Here is a 14,751-nt window from a genome sequence, read left to right as displayed (position 1 = left end):
CCGACAGCTTTGTAAAGGATGTTAACTCCAAACATTTCTGTGCATACAGAACCTGTGCATACAAGGGGGTACGCACCCCCCCAACTGGAATTTTTTTCCCTAAGGTATGTAAATTTTTTTTTTTACAAAACCTTATCACCTTCAAAGTACACTCCACTACACTTAAATACATTTGCCAAATCTGTGATTCCATTCTTGAAAACATTTTTCAAACTCCTTTGGATGGCTGACAGACCTCCCTCGTATTTTTCTTCACCTCTTCTACCTCTTCAAATCTGTCCTTTCATGTCTTCATTTGTAGAAACAAAAAGAATTCGCAGAGTGAGGTCAGGTAAGCAAGGTGTATGGGGCAAGAGAGGCATGCTGTTTTTTGCCAAAAACTGACACCCTGAGATGGCTGCATCAGCAGGTGCATTGTCATGGTGGCAAAAACAGTCCCCCGTCCGCCACAAATCAGGCCTTTTTTGTCATACACTGTCACATAATTTTTTCAGAATCTCTAAATAGAAAGTTCGAGTAACAGTATGACCTGGTGGAACAAACTCCAAATGCATTATCTCCCTCACATCAAAAAAGCAAATGAACTTAGTCTGGATTTTTGCTTTCTCTTGACAATTTTTTGAGGGCAAGGTGCCCATGGTGTCTTCCACTGGCTTGACTGATGTTTGATTTCCGGGTCCTAAGAATAGCACCATGTCTTGTCACCAGTAATGACCTTGGAAAAAATGTCTGGGTCACTTCAGAGCTGTACTTTCAAAACATGGCATGTTTCCATTCGATGCTCTTTTTCCTGGTCAATCAGAACCTGAAGTACAAATTTTGCAGTGATCCTTCTCATTTCCAAATCTTCTGTTAAAATTCGCTGGGCCGACCTCCCAGATCCTCTAGATAACGTGCCCATCTCTTCAATGGTCCGCAGCCGTCAGTCTTCGAGCACAGTGCACTAATGTTGCCGACATTTTCATCTGGGACACTGATGGACTTCCAGAACGACGCTTGTCATCAGTGACAGTTCACCTTTATTGAAATGAGAAAGCCACTAGAACACTTGAGTTTTTCCCCATAGCGCGTCCGTGTAAGCTGTGTTCAACATCACAACAGTGTCTCTTAAATAGGCCATCACAAGAAAACCAAGGTTCTAGCAAAACTATTTTTACAAAAAAAATTCACTGTGACCAGAGCGAATCTTCATAGGCGATACCACTGAGGGCATGAACTCAGAGTCAGTTGCTTGATGCTTGCCTAGCGGATACATGTGTACTGTGAAAGATACACCCAGCAAGGTTTTCAGGATTTTGGGGGGGTATCCTAACCCACGGGGTACCCCCTCTATACCAAGAGGCAGACTTTAGAGAACACGGGGATACTTTGTGGTTTAAAATCAGGTATGGTGTGTCAAGGCTGTATGTTTTCGCCATACTTATTCAATCTGAATGCTGAGCAAGTAATTTCAGGCACTGGGCTCAATGAAGAAGTAGGGCTCATTAGGATGGGAGGAAAATTCAATCACCTTGCAGATAACGCAATCTTGCTTGCTAAAAGCAAGGAAGGCTTGAAGCACTTACGAAGATCAAAGCCTTCAATAAGGGTTATAGTTCAGCATAAAGCAAGCAAAAAACACAAATGAACCGACAGCATCACGCTAAACAGAGAAAAGACTGAAGTTATCAGGGATTTCATTTTACTTGGATCCACGATCAACCCTCAAGGAAGCAGCACTGGAGAATTCAGAGTAGGTACTGTGTTGGGCAAATGCCTGTCGGAAGACCCAAAGTGCTAAAGAGCAAAGTGTTCACAAGGTGGGCCTGACCCGGGCTGCAACAACACGCTCGGGATGGCTCAGGGCGGGGCGCTGTTACCCTTCGTTGTACTCGGGGCAGCTGTGGGTCGAAACCGACTCGCGGGCGCCTAGCAACAACAACACAACTTCCGTGGCACTTGGCACGCATGTATTTAATCATCCGTAAGGGCGGGATAACTGGAACGATGATGAAAGTGAGACCTCAAAGACCCAGGAAGCCTAATTTTTCCACTGTGAGGAGCCTTTCCGGTCTCCTTCCCCTCTCTCTTCTCTACTACCCCCTTCTTCGCCCGTCTCAATTTCCCGTGTCCGCCAGGCGACCGGGGGCGGGGTGGGGGGAGGGCAAATTAGGGGTGCGCCTCGGAGCGTGGCCCTTTGCCGGGCCCCCGAGCAGGGCAGCGGAGCGGAAACCCTGCACCCTCGTCACCGCTCCCCAGGGGCCCCAGGGGCCGCACGCTTCGTCGAGGGCGCTCGCCGGGCCTGCCCCGGCTTCCTGAGGGCAACCGGAGAGTCCCCACAGCGGCCCCGCAACCTGTCAGTCTTCACGGCGACTCGCAACCTACAGACTAGGCGTGGCTGTCGGGGCCCGAGAGGCCGGCGCACTCACCTCCCCCTCCTCGGGCCGGGCCGCTTCCAGCCTTCCCGAATCGCCCATCGCGCAGACTCCGACCGAACCACGACCGCTACGCGCAGCCAGCGAGCCAGCGCGCAACCGCCCGGCGCCACCACACAGTGGAGCCTTCCGCAAGCGCGCCCCGCCCCCAGCCTCGGGGACCCGGGGCCCGCCCCACACGGCCCCGCCCCACTCGCATCCCAGGCCACGCCCCGTGCACGGCGGCCCCGCCTTCCGCCGGCCCATTGGAGGACGTAGCCTGCGTCACCGCCCCTGCCCGGGGCACGGAGCGGACCTCCCCTCAGGGCGGCCCCGCCCCGCCCCGCCCCGCCCCGCCCTAATTCACCGGCCTCACTTTAAAGATTGGATCCACTATCAATGCTTATGGAAATAAGAGGACAAACGACGCATTGCAGTAGGTAAATCTGCTGCACAAGCTCTCCAAAAGTGAGGACGGAGGTGCGCCTGACCCAAGCCACGGTATTGTCCATGGCCTCATATGCACATGCAAGTTGGACATGAATAAGGAAGACCAAAGAAGAATTAATACTCTTGACTACTTACGGTGCTGGCGAAGGATAGTCCATGTACCACGGGCCGTCAAAAGATAACACAGATCTGTCTCGGAAGACGTACATCCAGAATGCAGCTGGAGGCAAGGATGGAAAGAGTTCGTCTCACTACTTTGGACAAGTAATCAAGAGATCAGTCCCCGGAGAAAGACATCTTGGCAAAGTAGAGGGTCAGCGAAAAGAGGAAGGCCCTTGACAAGATGGACTGACATACTGTGGCTGCAGCAGTGGGCTCGAACAGAAGAAAACATGCGCAGGAGTGGGCAGCGTGTGGTTCCGTTGTACAAACGGTCGCTTCCTGACACCTTAAGGCCCCGCCGACCTCTGCCACCCTCGCCCCTCCCCACTCAACCAGACCGGTCCACTCGCCAGGCCCCGCCCACTGCACCGCCCCGCTTCAAGGGACCGCCCACTCCGGCGGCCGGCCTGGCCCCGCCCTGAGCCGGCTGCGCCTGCCCACTCCAACCTGTCCCGCTCCGCCCTTCGGGGCCGTCCTCGTCCCCTGTCCACTGCTGAACTTGCTCCGAGGCCCTCAGTTTTCGCTTCCGGACCTTCGGCTCCCGACGCCAACCTTGTACCCTGCTCACCTGGTGGAAGAGATGTCCTGACGTGTCAAGTCACCGCTCCAGATGGAGAGTCCCAGCCCTTGGCAGGGCCTCGGAGACTAGGTATGTCGCACTGACTCGGCAAGCCGACCTCCCACCGGAAGAGGTGGGGAGAAGGCGCTGTTGCACGAATTGGCGAAAAACAGCGCGGTGAAAAAAAACAACCAAAAATGCGGGAGACTGACTTGGTTTGCACTTAGGCAACCGAAGAGAGGAAGTGGTTGAGGTAAAAATGTGTAAATGGGTAGTTGGTGTGGAGAGGGAAATTATTTTAATTTAGGAAAACATTTTGAAAGCTCTGTGGAATTGTTTTCAACAAGCTAAACTTTTCGTAACATTGACCGCAACTAATATTTATTGAGTTTATACAAAGTGACAGGCGCTGTACTAAACACCAAATGTGAATTAGCTCCATTAATCTTCAGGACAGCTCTCTGAAGCAGAATAGCAATGAACCTCATATTATACATGGAAAGCAGCCCTGGTGGTGGTGTGGGTTAAGCATTGGACTGCTAACCACAAGGTCACCAGTTTGAACCCACTGACTATTCAAAGGGAGCGTGTTGAAGATGTCTCATCCCCTAGATAGGTTGCTAGGAGTCATAATCGGTTTGGTAGCAATAAGGTTGGTTTGAGTTTCCAAATGAAGACTTTATTAATGAGTAAATAAGATTATTCAGCTGAAAAGTAGTAGGTCAGATGAGTGCCTTTTCAAAGTTAAAGTGCTAGAGAAAGCAAAGGTGACATTTGGTTGAAGTACGAATAACCTTTACTCGGGAACAATCCAAAAATCACTAAAACGAGGAAAACCCCATTTTGTCTTACAAAATTAAAATCAGATTTTCTTTTAAGCTGAGATTCACAAGGACTTCACTTTGACAAGAAATAAGGCAGTTGGACAATGAGTAATTAAAACCACAAAAGAACTGATACATTTGAACGAGTGCTTATGAATATTGAAATACCATGGTCTGCCAGAAAAACAAGCAAATAATCTTCAAAGTACAACCAGAATGCTCCTTAGAAGCAAAGATAGCAAGACTCAAATGTACTTTGGACATGTTATCAGGAGACACCCCGGTAAAGAACCAAAGAAAGAGAAAAGGCAGTCTTGCAAGGAGACTGGAGATTGATGGCATGTTAGCTGCACCAATGGACTCAAATAGAACAATAGGATGACCTAGGACAGGGCATTTCCTATGAGTTGGAACCAGCTCAATGGCACCTATCAACAATGCTGCAACTTAACGTCTGCACCTGTTGCGTGCATAGTTATTTGTCTAAAGTCTGGTAAAATATAGAAATGTTATTTAAGCTTTGGAAACCACCAAAAGGTCTTTACAGAAATGGCCTCAGGGTGGAAAGGTTCTTTTTCTGAGACATCTAAGCAAGTGCGGAGTTAAATTGTTCACATGCACTAATTTTAAGTAATAGATACATAACTTCCATGTGGAAAGTGAATCTAGATTTTTTTGGTAATTACCATAGTAAACTAGAGTTCATTCAGTTAATCAAATATTCCTACTCTGACTCAGGCATCATGTTAAAATTGGCATCTTATTAGTGAAAATAGAAAAATGAATTCACTAAAAAAAAATTTTTAAAAATCTCAAAGCCAGATCAGCAGACTTGAATTCTAGCTCACCCCTTTATTAGCACTGTTACTTTGAGAAGTGCCCTGAGGGGTATAGTGGATTGAGTTAAGCTACTAAACACAAGGTCAGCATTTCAAAACCACCAGCTGCTCCATGGGAGGATGAAGCTTACAGCCTGGGAACCCACAGGAACCATTTCACTCTGCCCCATAGGGTCACTATAATGAATGAATCATAAGGAGTTTGCTTTTTAAGTGCATGGGAATTTAGTAGATGTGTTCAGGATCCCTGGTTGGCTTAGTGTATGGAGTCTATAGGTATGAGTAGAGGGAGGAGTCTAGAATGTTAGTAATTAACAAACTAGTCAGCAACACCTTCTACCAATGAAAGGAATAAAAGCAGATTTAGCGGGAGATCGGTTTTTGCACGTTGAAATCACGGGGACTGTGACATACCCAACGTCATGACTGGCTCAATAGATCTGATCCAGCTCTAGCCCCCCCACAGCTACATGTAGCATTTCACTAGACCATAAAGTAAAGCCGTGTTCATGTTATGTGTTTTGTTTCAAATATAAAGAAAATCCTATCCCCTTACTGCCTGGGATTAAGTTGCTGACATGTCTAAGCTAAATGCAGAAGAAAGTACATGAGACCATTTTCTTGTACTCAGTAAACGTGAGGACAATCGTTTTGGATCAGAGTGAAACATTAAGACTGAAGCATTTCATATATGAGTGTTTAAAACAGGGGAAACAGCCCTGTTACAGTAAGGGCAGAAATTGGTGTGATGCATCTGTAAGCAGAGGTATACCAGGAGCCTTCAGGGCTTGACAGTCAGTTTGTGTGTAGAAGTTCATAAGAGTATGATTTCAGGTTTCTAGATACCAGATCACTTATGAATTCATAAATTAAGACACTCTTCAGAGCACTGGGCTCTACAACATGAGCAAAGATCATTCCTGATGGCCTCTGCTCTTGTAGGCTTTGGGGAGACAATAACCAAACTAGCTTCAGGTAGTACATGGACGCGTCAGTTAGTGGGAATTAGAAATGAAGTCTCAGAAATACGCTCTGAAGCTTTATGGGGAAAGTCACAGCGGCTGGAGGACAGTAGCTGCCAAGTCCTTGTCATTCAACTTCCAGAAGTTTACAGGAGCAGGTTAGAAAGTACAGGATGGTAAAGCAAAATTACATGATAATTCTGGTTCTACTTCAGCTGCTGCCTCCTGTGCTTAAATGCCCCTAGATATTTCTACTGAAAATTTAAAAATGGGAATAAACTTGCTTTACAATCTTAGGATGCCCAAGAAACCCATGAGAGAAAAAAAAACTTAAAAAAAATACAACTTTCTTACCTCACATTCAAGTCAGACCAAAGCTTTTCTCTCAGTGCTTTACTAATTTGTTATCAATAATACCTATTAGGTATCTTTAAATAACAGATTAATATACATCGCTACTTGGGTCAAGATTTTTTATTTTCAATTTACAGATGGCTCTTTAGATAACTCAAACCTCAGTAACTCTGGATCCCTTCCTCCAGAATGTATGGTTTCAGCAAAATGAAATCCTTTTAAACAGTAATGGTAGCTTTTGGTGTTGGTGCAGTGGGTTAGATGTTGGGATGCTGGCTTTGAGGTGGGTGGTTCAAACACACTAGCCACTTCACAGGTTTGGCTGCTCCTGTGTAAGGATTTTTAAGCTTGGATGCTTTCTACTGCCCTGTAGGGCCTCTGGGTGATTCACTTTTTGCTGGATAGCACATAATCTTTTATGTGGCAAATACGTTTAATGCTCCCAGTATTCAGATTTTTAGGCCTGATGCTATAGTAAATGACTCTACCCTACTGTGCTTCTTGAATGCTTGCTAGCTTCTTTGCGAACTTATCACTTCTAACGTTGCGAGCAAGAAAAAGATGACTGTCTCTGGAAATCCAAAGGGGCAATTCTACTGTCCTATAGAGTATGAATCGGGTCGAATAATGTTTAAGTTAGTAAACCACAGAAATGTTTTTACAGGAATTAAAAAACAATGCATTCATCCAAGAATATTTAGGTTTGCTTAATAAGCCAACTGGCATGCGTATAATCATACATTTCACAAAGGAATGCAGTCCAGGTTAATGCAGGCTCCAGATGAATCTCATTTCACGGTTTACTAGCTCTAGAACCCTGAGCAGCTGTTTCTCTTCTGTCTGCTTCTGGGGAGGGCAGTAGTAGTTCCCATCTCACAAAATAGCATAATGCACACATGAAAGCACCTAAAACATGCATACCTACCCAGTTTGATTAATAGAAGTGCTGGAAATACTTTGTCACTACCCAGGTAGCCTTTTTCTTCCAGGCAGTTCCAGTCTGCGCCCCCAATCAGGAGCAGCTAATCCAAGACTAGATGACAGTCAACAGACCACCCCTTCCGATGTTTGAAGTAGGCAGGGCTCAGTACTAAGCAATTTATAACAGAGGAAAGCTCCTAAGGTACTATTCCAGATTCGCCTGGGGTGCTTCCTTAAGAATGGAGACTCCGGCCACCACCCCAGATTTACTGATCCAGAAGAGTGGACGGGGGAACAGAGCAAGGCAACATCAGTAAGCTACACAAGTCAATCTTCAGCATACAGAAACTTAATCCCTGCCTTAAGTTATCTGAATTTGAGTTTGGATCTACAAATTGCCTTTCAAAGCACACAAAAACAATTTTGCATCTTTAGGAGAGTAATGTTTAAAGAGAGTGGTTTGGGGAAATTACAAACTAGTGAAGGTCACACCTTAAAGAACCAGCCAGTAAGCCATTATATTGGATGGTCAATATTCAGATGACTTGGGAAAATGAGGTAGCAAAATTTTGAAAACCCTCAGTAAAGTTCATTCTTGGTCTTCTCTTCCTAAATTTCCTTTCAGTTCTATTCAATTTAATCACTAAACAAGACCAAAAGAGAACTTTATTTTATATGACTTTATTTTACATTTAGAACTGTTTTATGCTTCACGTAAAAAAAAAAACTCACTTTGTTTTCAATATTCCTAAAAGCATTTTAACCAAAATCTTGATTTAGGAAGACTTAAGACATTGTGCATTGTTTTAAATATTTTCATTCTCTCAATAACTATTAAAATAAGTTAACAATTAGGGTTTCAAATGTCCTAGGTTCTAATTTGTTCTCATTAAATATTTTATCAATCCTATCATGTGCATACAGAGGTTAAGGTGATAAATTTTACCTTTCAAACACATTAATGTTAATCCACTGTTAACCTAATTACTATCTCATTTACCCAGAAATAGCATTTAGACATAAAAGACCCAATGTCTTCCTTTTGGTTAATTTACATAAATCTCAAACAGTGTGTTGTATAGTTTTTTTCCTGAAATATAATGCATTTCACTATCATTTTGGTGCTTAAGAATTGATATCAGCCAGCGCTGGAGATACGGTTCAGTTTCATGAGGAGTGTTATGTAGTAAAAACATAGTGCCTTGTAACATGAAAGTCAGCTGGAAAGCCAGGAGTCTTATCAAGGAACTGAGAAGTAGGAGGGGGATTCCAGAGAATTGCTCTCTTTATTTCCAATATGTAAAATGACTAAGTCACCTTGTCGAAGACTTATGGACAAAAAAGTGTTCCTTATTAACTATGCCATTAAATAAAGCAACAAAACCCACAGGCATTTAGCAATATTGGCCCTAGAGTACATAATGGGTCAGCAAAAAGAAAACTTCACTTAGTAATTTTACTAAGTGGAAATGAATGACTTAACTTCCTATGCCAAGCAAATAAGGCATCACACTTCATTTCCCCCATTTGTAAAAAAAAAAAAAAAAAGTGGCTCGGCCAATGCCATTCAGGGTTCTCTGCTAACTGTAAAATGTGAACTGATTTCCTTCTGTTTCTCACAGTCCATGTGTATATGAGCGTTCTGTTCTTTAAATTAAAAAAAAAAATGCACCTAACAGTGTCTGGTGTAGTGCTATTAGTTTTAAAGTGTACAACTACATAAATAAAAACTATTGTTTCTTCAATATTACTTGACATTTTTTCTGTAATTTATTTAAAAAAGTAACTGTAACAAGATACTTAAAAAAGGCTAGATACAAAAGTAGTTAAGCTGCTCACGAACATTTAAAATTTTCCAAAATGTATCTTCAATAGTCATGATCTTATAAAACATTTTACAGTTATCAGAAAGTGCCCAGGCTGAAGTTTACATAACTGAAATACCTTAGTACAAATGTCTAGTTAGAACTGAAGTGCAGTAACCTGACTGACTGCTGTTGAAATAGGGATACAAAAAGAGGGAGGGGGGGGAATTGATTGTGATAAAGTCTTCTGCATTGGCCCCATCATATGTACAAATAAAAGTGCCCTCACGCTAATGAACAGATTACATGCAAAATATTAGTGAAATCTTCTAATATCCTAGGGCTCAATGCAGCCAAGATAAATCGCAACGAAAGTGGTTTTTAAAGATCAAAGTGAATTCATCTCTAAGTTCCGAATGTCAAGAACTTTTTACAAGTTCCATATACATGATACACAATTGCAGCCAACCACAAATTAAACACCATAAAAAAGTTACAATGAAAACACAGAACATACTTAATTTTTTATTTTGAAATCCCCTATTCCCTCTATACAAGGACCTTTGCTGAAACGCTTTCCACAAAGGCAGCAGTGAATTTTCAGAACATTTTACATTTTTTTTTTCCCTCAGCAAAAAGATAAATCACAGTGTAAATTAGGTTGTTCTGCTGTCATCTTTGGCTGGGGTCAGACCCAGAAGTTGTGGGCTAGCAAACCATTGTAGTCAAAAGTTGCTAGTGCTCCTTAGGCCTTTTAAGAAGTTACAAACTAAGCAAGGAATGTTTGCATTCAATTTTTAAGTTACCACCAGGGGGTATGACAGCATTAACTTTCATAAACTTTTATAGACAAATGGAAAAAATCTACAAAATTAGCTAGTAATATTACACAGCAATACACACTTTTATACTCTACACAAAACCAAAATTCTTGGTCTTAATGGCGAGTAGCAATTTCTGTTTGAGAATCTGTTTGGAGGAATAGAGGGGGACATAGAGTCGAGAAATGCAGGTGTTTGCGGTAGGAAGATGTTGGTCATCCGGTGGCCTTATTGTGATTGAGGGCATAGGCTGAAATCCTTCTTCACTGGCTGGCAAGGATGGGCTGGATGTCCAAAAGTAAACCTACACAGGAATAATAACAGTTTTAATTTCAGCTTCTAACACATTACTACTCAACTCGTAATTCTGATAGTTGATACCCAGAGTTCCATTCTTATGTTAAATGCTACAAAGTGGGGGTGGCTGGATGAGTGGGTTGTTCTGAACTAGAATTTAAATGTATTTTCAGATAAAAATAAAACGCGTTAGGTATGTAGAAAGGTTACTTTATTTCCCAGAGCCTGTATGGCTTTTGGAATAGGTCTTCAAAAGACACAGCCCTAGAGTTCAATCATAGACCTTATTTTTTATAAGGTATTTTGCATTTTATCTATTAGCAAAATAAACCAGTATTACAGTTCTACGTGGTGATAACAGAATAATTCATGTAAGAGTTTGGGGAACATCTACAGAATTTAAAAGACAGATGATTGCTCTTCTGATTCCGTGTCTGAGAATTTCTATGAAACTGAAGTTGTTGACTGCCGTCTGACCGTCGATCAGACGGCAATTCCACACCTTTACATCCAAGTAGATATAAAGGGTCCTGCTCTTCTCAAGAAGGGACATGCACTACGTCGTCCTTCCCCCAGACGCCGGGAAACCCTTTAACTTGCGAGACTAATAATTCATGGGAGAATAGTTTGAGAGACCTATTCTTCAACTTCTTTTCTCAGACACACCAGGAAAAAAGCACTAAGAGGGCAAAGAAACCGAAGAGTTAACAAGTAAATAGACCAGAGTTTAAGTAGCTGATAAATTTCTGAAAGCAGTAAGGAAATGAAATTATCCTTCAATTAACTACCTACATTGCCAAGTGTTAAGGAAAAGAGATGATGATGAATGGGTTTTGGAAGACTGGGAAAGTAAAAATAAATCATTTTACTGGGGGCTGTACAGCTCTTATCACAATCCAGACATACATCGTGTCAAGCACATTTGTTGCAATCATCATTTTCAAAACATTTTCTTTCTACTTGAGCCCTTGGAATTGGCTCATTTCTGCCCTCTCCCCCCCCACCCCGCCCCACTCCCTCTCCTCAGGAACCCTTGATAATTTAAAATTACTGGATATACTCAAGTATTAGTCGATCCGAATATCAGAGGCACATAATTTTATCACAAAAATTGCATTTAAAATGTGCTGGAAATATAAATATTTTAAAAATGTGCCGGAAAACTCAGCTTATACACGAGTATATACAGTATTATTATTTTTTTCATGTCTTACACTGACCGATGTCTCCCTTCACCTACTTCTCTGTTCATCCCCCAGGGAGGAGAGGTTATACGTAGGTCACTGAGATCGGTTTCCCCTTTATCCCCCCACCTTCCCCTCCTGGTATGGCTACTCTCATTATTGGTCCTGAGGGGTTTATCTGTCTTGGGTTCCCTGTATTTACAGCTCTGATCTGAACCCAGGTACATAGTTTGGGGAGGGGGTAGGAGGGAGGGGGAGAAGCATGAAAAGCACTAGAGGCAAGTTGTATGTTTCATCATTGCTATCCTGCACCCTCACTGGCTCGTCTCTTCCCTGTGACCTTTCTGCAAGAGAATGTCCAGTTGCTTACAGATGGGCTTTGAGTCTCCACTCCACACTTCCCCTCATTCACATTCATATGATTTTTTTGTTCTGGGTCTTTGATGCCAGATACCCGATCCTGTCCACACCTCATGAGCACACAGGCTGGTGTGCTTCCTCCATGTGGACTTTAAGACTCTAGATGCTGTATCTTTTGATAGCTGGACACCATCGGTTTTCTTCACCACATTTGCTATGCATCCATTTTGTCTTCAGCACTCATGTCGGGAAGGTGAGCATCACGAATAAAGTGTTCTTGCGTTGAGGGAGTACTTGAGTAGAGACCCAGTGTCTATCTGCTACCTTAATACTTAACATATAAATAAATGTACATAGATCTTTCCCTGTTGTTTATATATATGGATATATTTATATATGTACATGCCTGTATTTAGACCTCTATAAATGCCCTTTGCCTCCTAGCTTTTCCTCTATTTCCTTTGACTTTCCTCTTGTCCCACTATCATGTCAGCCTTCAGTTATTCCTCTTGGTTACATTGCCCTTGATTAAGCCCTACCAGGCATCCTACACTTCTAATTACTCATGAGTGGTCATGGTTCAGATAACTGACAACTGAGGGAACTGTCTCAGAGAGCTATGCAGAATTATAAGAAACTAGGATCTCTGTGGCTACAGATTTCCCCTCAAATTTCCAAGAAAGGCTAAAAGAGCCTGCCCTTTCGAGGTTAATGGGTAAGCTGAGTTGGTTATGCGCAAAACTGAGCCTGGAAATAAATTCCACAGACTTCTCATTAATTTGTTATTTAATTAATGACTATAATTGGCTAGAGGTCTGTGCTACGAATAAGATTATGGATTTGATGGTCCCATTGTAATTAAGTGATCCTCTTCCTAGTACCTTGTACGTCTATAGCAACAGAGGTCTACTAAGAAATATGTAGCCTTGCCACTTGTCAGAAGACTAGGACAGTGAACAAGGATTAGCAAAAGTGAATGCTACGGGGGGAAAGTCTCAACAACAAACTTACATGATCTCTGTGGACTAAGGACAGCACACGGATAGCTACAATGTGATGTGTTTCCTCTCTGCTCAGAGCTTCGGAAGAGGTTATTATATGTAAACCCTAGAAAAATAAAAACTCCCTACAGTCTTTGAATTTCCCTATCTCAAGCTTAAATCAGACCTAGAAAAACCAAGCCAACAGTTTAAAAACTTTGTATTTAACAAATTTTGCGAAACTTTGAACTTACAAGATCTTGTCGTTCTGTCATACTCATCTTCTCGACTATTGACCAGAACCAGCGTTTGAACTGCAAGAGCTTCTCAGCATTTTCTCCTAAGGAATAGAAATCCAATGTTCTGTTAATGGTGTTTTGTTTTTTAATCATTTTATCGGGGGATCATACAACTCTTATCACAATCTGTACATACATCAATTGTGTAAAGCACATTTATACATTCATTGCCCTCATCATTCTCAAAATATTTGCTCTCCACTAAGCCCTTGGTATCAGCTCATTTTATCTCTCCCTCCCTGTCTGCTCACCCCAGCCATTTTATTTTCAGAATACAAGGCTTCAAAAAATTCATAGGGAAATTAAATTAAAAAATGGAATTTTCCCACCAACTTTTAATAGTCCTCTCATAAATTATAGCTATTGTTAACATCTTATAATATTAACTGTGTAGTGTCTTGTGAAAACCAGATACAAAATTAAAATATTTGCGTGGGGGGGGGTTCTAATTTCTAATTCTGGAAATTTGGTCTGCTTGCATAATGCAAAATCGTTACAACACATTACTGAATCTGGACTCAAGTTGAACAAAATGTGAAAAATGAATCACCAGCCTCAAAATTTATACCAGTTTAGTCCCTTCCATGAATGATGATTCTTCTTTTCACATCATTAAGCTAGTGCTTCTCAAATTTTAATGAACTTTCTTTCTATTCCTAGTTGGGAAACTCTCTGAAATGCAGATCCTCTAAATTTATTTTCAAAACTCAGGGGCGGGATCACAGAGTTTATGTTTCCACAAAGTTCCCAGAAAATACCAGTGTGACTGGTCTGAGGGTCATACTCGAGGTAGCAATCTCTTAAGCAATTTCTTTTCTTAGGTTTTTGGTTTATTCATAAGTTCTTATTTCAAGTGTTAAAAGGAATTTTTAAAAATTAGCCCCCAAACTACCGTTTATACTGTGTATAAGTCGAGTTTTTCAGCACATTTTAAATGCTGTTTTTGCAGAAAAATTAGGTGCCTTGGCTGGTACTCAGTTCGCCTTATACTCGAGTAGATACAGTATTATACAACCACCAGTATACATTGCCCACATTGAAGAGAATACCTGAAAATTTATCTAAGTTTAACTACTACAATTTAGCTGAAGTTACGTGAGAAACAGGGAAAATGGTGAAGAGGCGTTATCTGTACGTGTGCAATCACCTTCAACTACAGGTATGATTATTTTCCTAAATTGCACTGAGCTTCCAACATATTCTATTCTTAATCTCCAACACTTTCAAATAAAGAGGTACAACAATCAAAGTCCAGAAGGAAAAGGATTATTACCACCTCTCTTTAGTCCCTCTAAAGGTTCACATGTGTTTGCCAGTAGTGTGTCTTTATAAGTGGGTGGGGTTTAGCTCTGCAAAGCCAACAACATGCAAGCTTTAAAATTGCAGAGTTTAAGGGACATAAATTGGTAAACACTAGAACTCTCACGTGGATTATATTTTCCTACATCCTAGATGAGTGGAAACAAACTTCAGAAAGTTTGTGGGAAAAGTTCTATTGTCTCTTAATTCCATTTTCCATGAACTGTTTTAAGTCCCCTCAT

At 41.9% G+C, this 14,751-nt stretch overlaps 2 protein-coding genes across 5 annotated transcripts in view; both read right to left on the bottom strand.

Annotated features, from left to right (window-relative positions):
- Positions 1–3,687, bottom strand: part of RRM2B (ribonucleotide reductase regulatory TP53 inducible subunit M2B) — a 46,203-nt gene extending 42,516 nt beyond the window's left edge. For 2 of the 4 annotated variants that reach the window (XR_012784489.1, XM_075549421.1), the window contains exon 1: positions 2,409–2,563. Coding sequence is in view for 1 of the 4 variants with exons in the window: in XM_075549421.1 (XP_075405536.1) it covers positions 2,409–2,456 (48 nt within the window). In the remaining 3 variants the exon portion in view is untranslated. Of the gene's footprint in view, positions 1–2,408; positions 2,564–2,978; positions 3,303–3,573 lie in introns of those variants that run through there. The other 2 variants (XM_075549423.1, XM_075549422.1) reach the window with 2 other exon arrangements.
- Positions 3,688–8,260: 4,573 nt separating this feature from the next.
- Positions 8,261–14,751, bottom strand: part of UBR5 (ubiquitin protein ligase E3 component n-recognin 5) — a 137,907-nt gene continuing 131,416 nt past the window's right edge. The window contains exons 58-59 of the mRNA XM_075549424.1: positions 13,166–13,251; positions 8,261–10,394 (exon numbers count right to left, since the gene is read on the bottom strand). Of these exons, the coding sequence (XP_075405539.1) occupies positions 10,182–10,394; positions 13,166–13,251 (299 nt within the window). The 3' untranslated portion in view covers positions 8,261–10,181. The remainder of the gene's footprint in view (positions 10,395–13,165; positions 13,252–14,751) is intronic.

The sequence above is a fragment of the Tenrec ecaudatus genome, chromosome 5, assembly GCF_050624435.1.
Source record: "Tenrec ecaudatus isolate mTenEca1 chromosome 5, mTenEca1.hap1, whole genome shotgun sequence".
NCBI classification, from domain to species: domain Eukaryota; kingdom Metazoa; phylum Chordata; class Mammalia; order Afrosoricida; family Tenrecidae; genus Tenrec; species Tenrec ecaudatus.
Note: the sequence above shows the minus strand (reverse complement) of the source record. Positions and strands in the feature narration are given on the sequence as shown.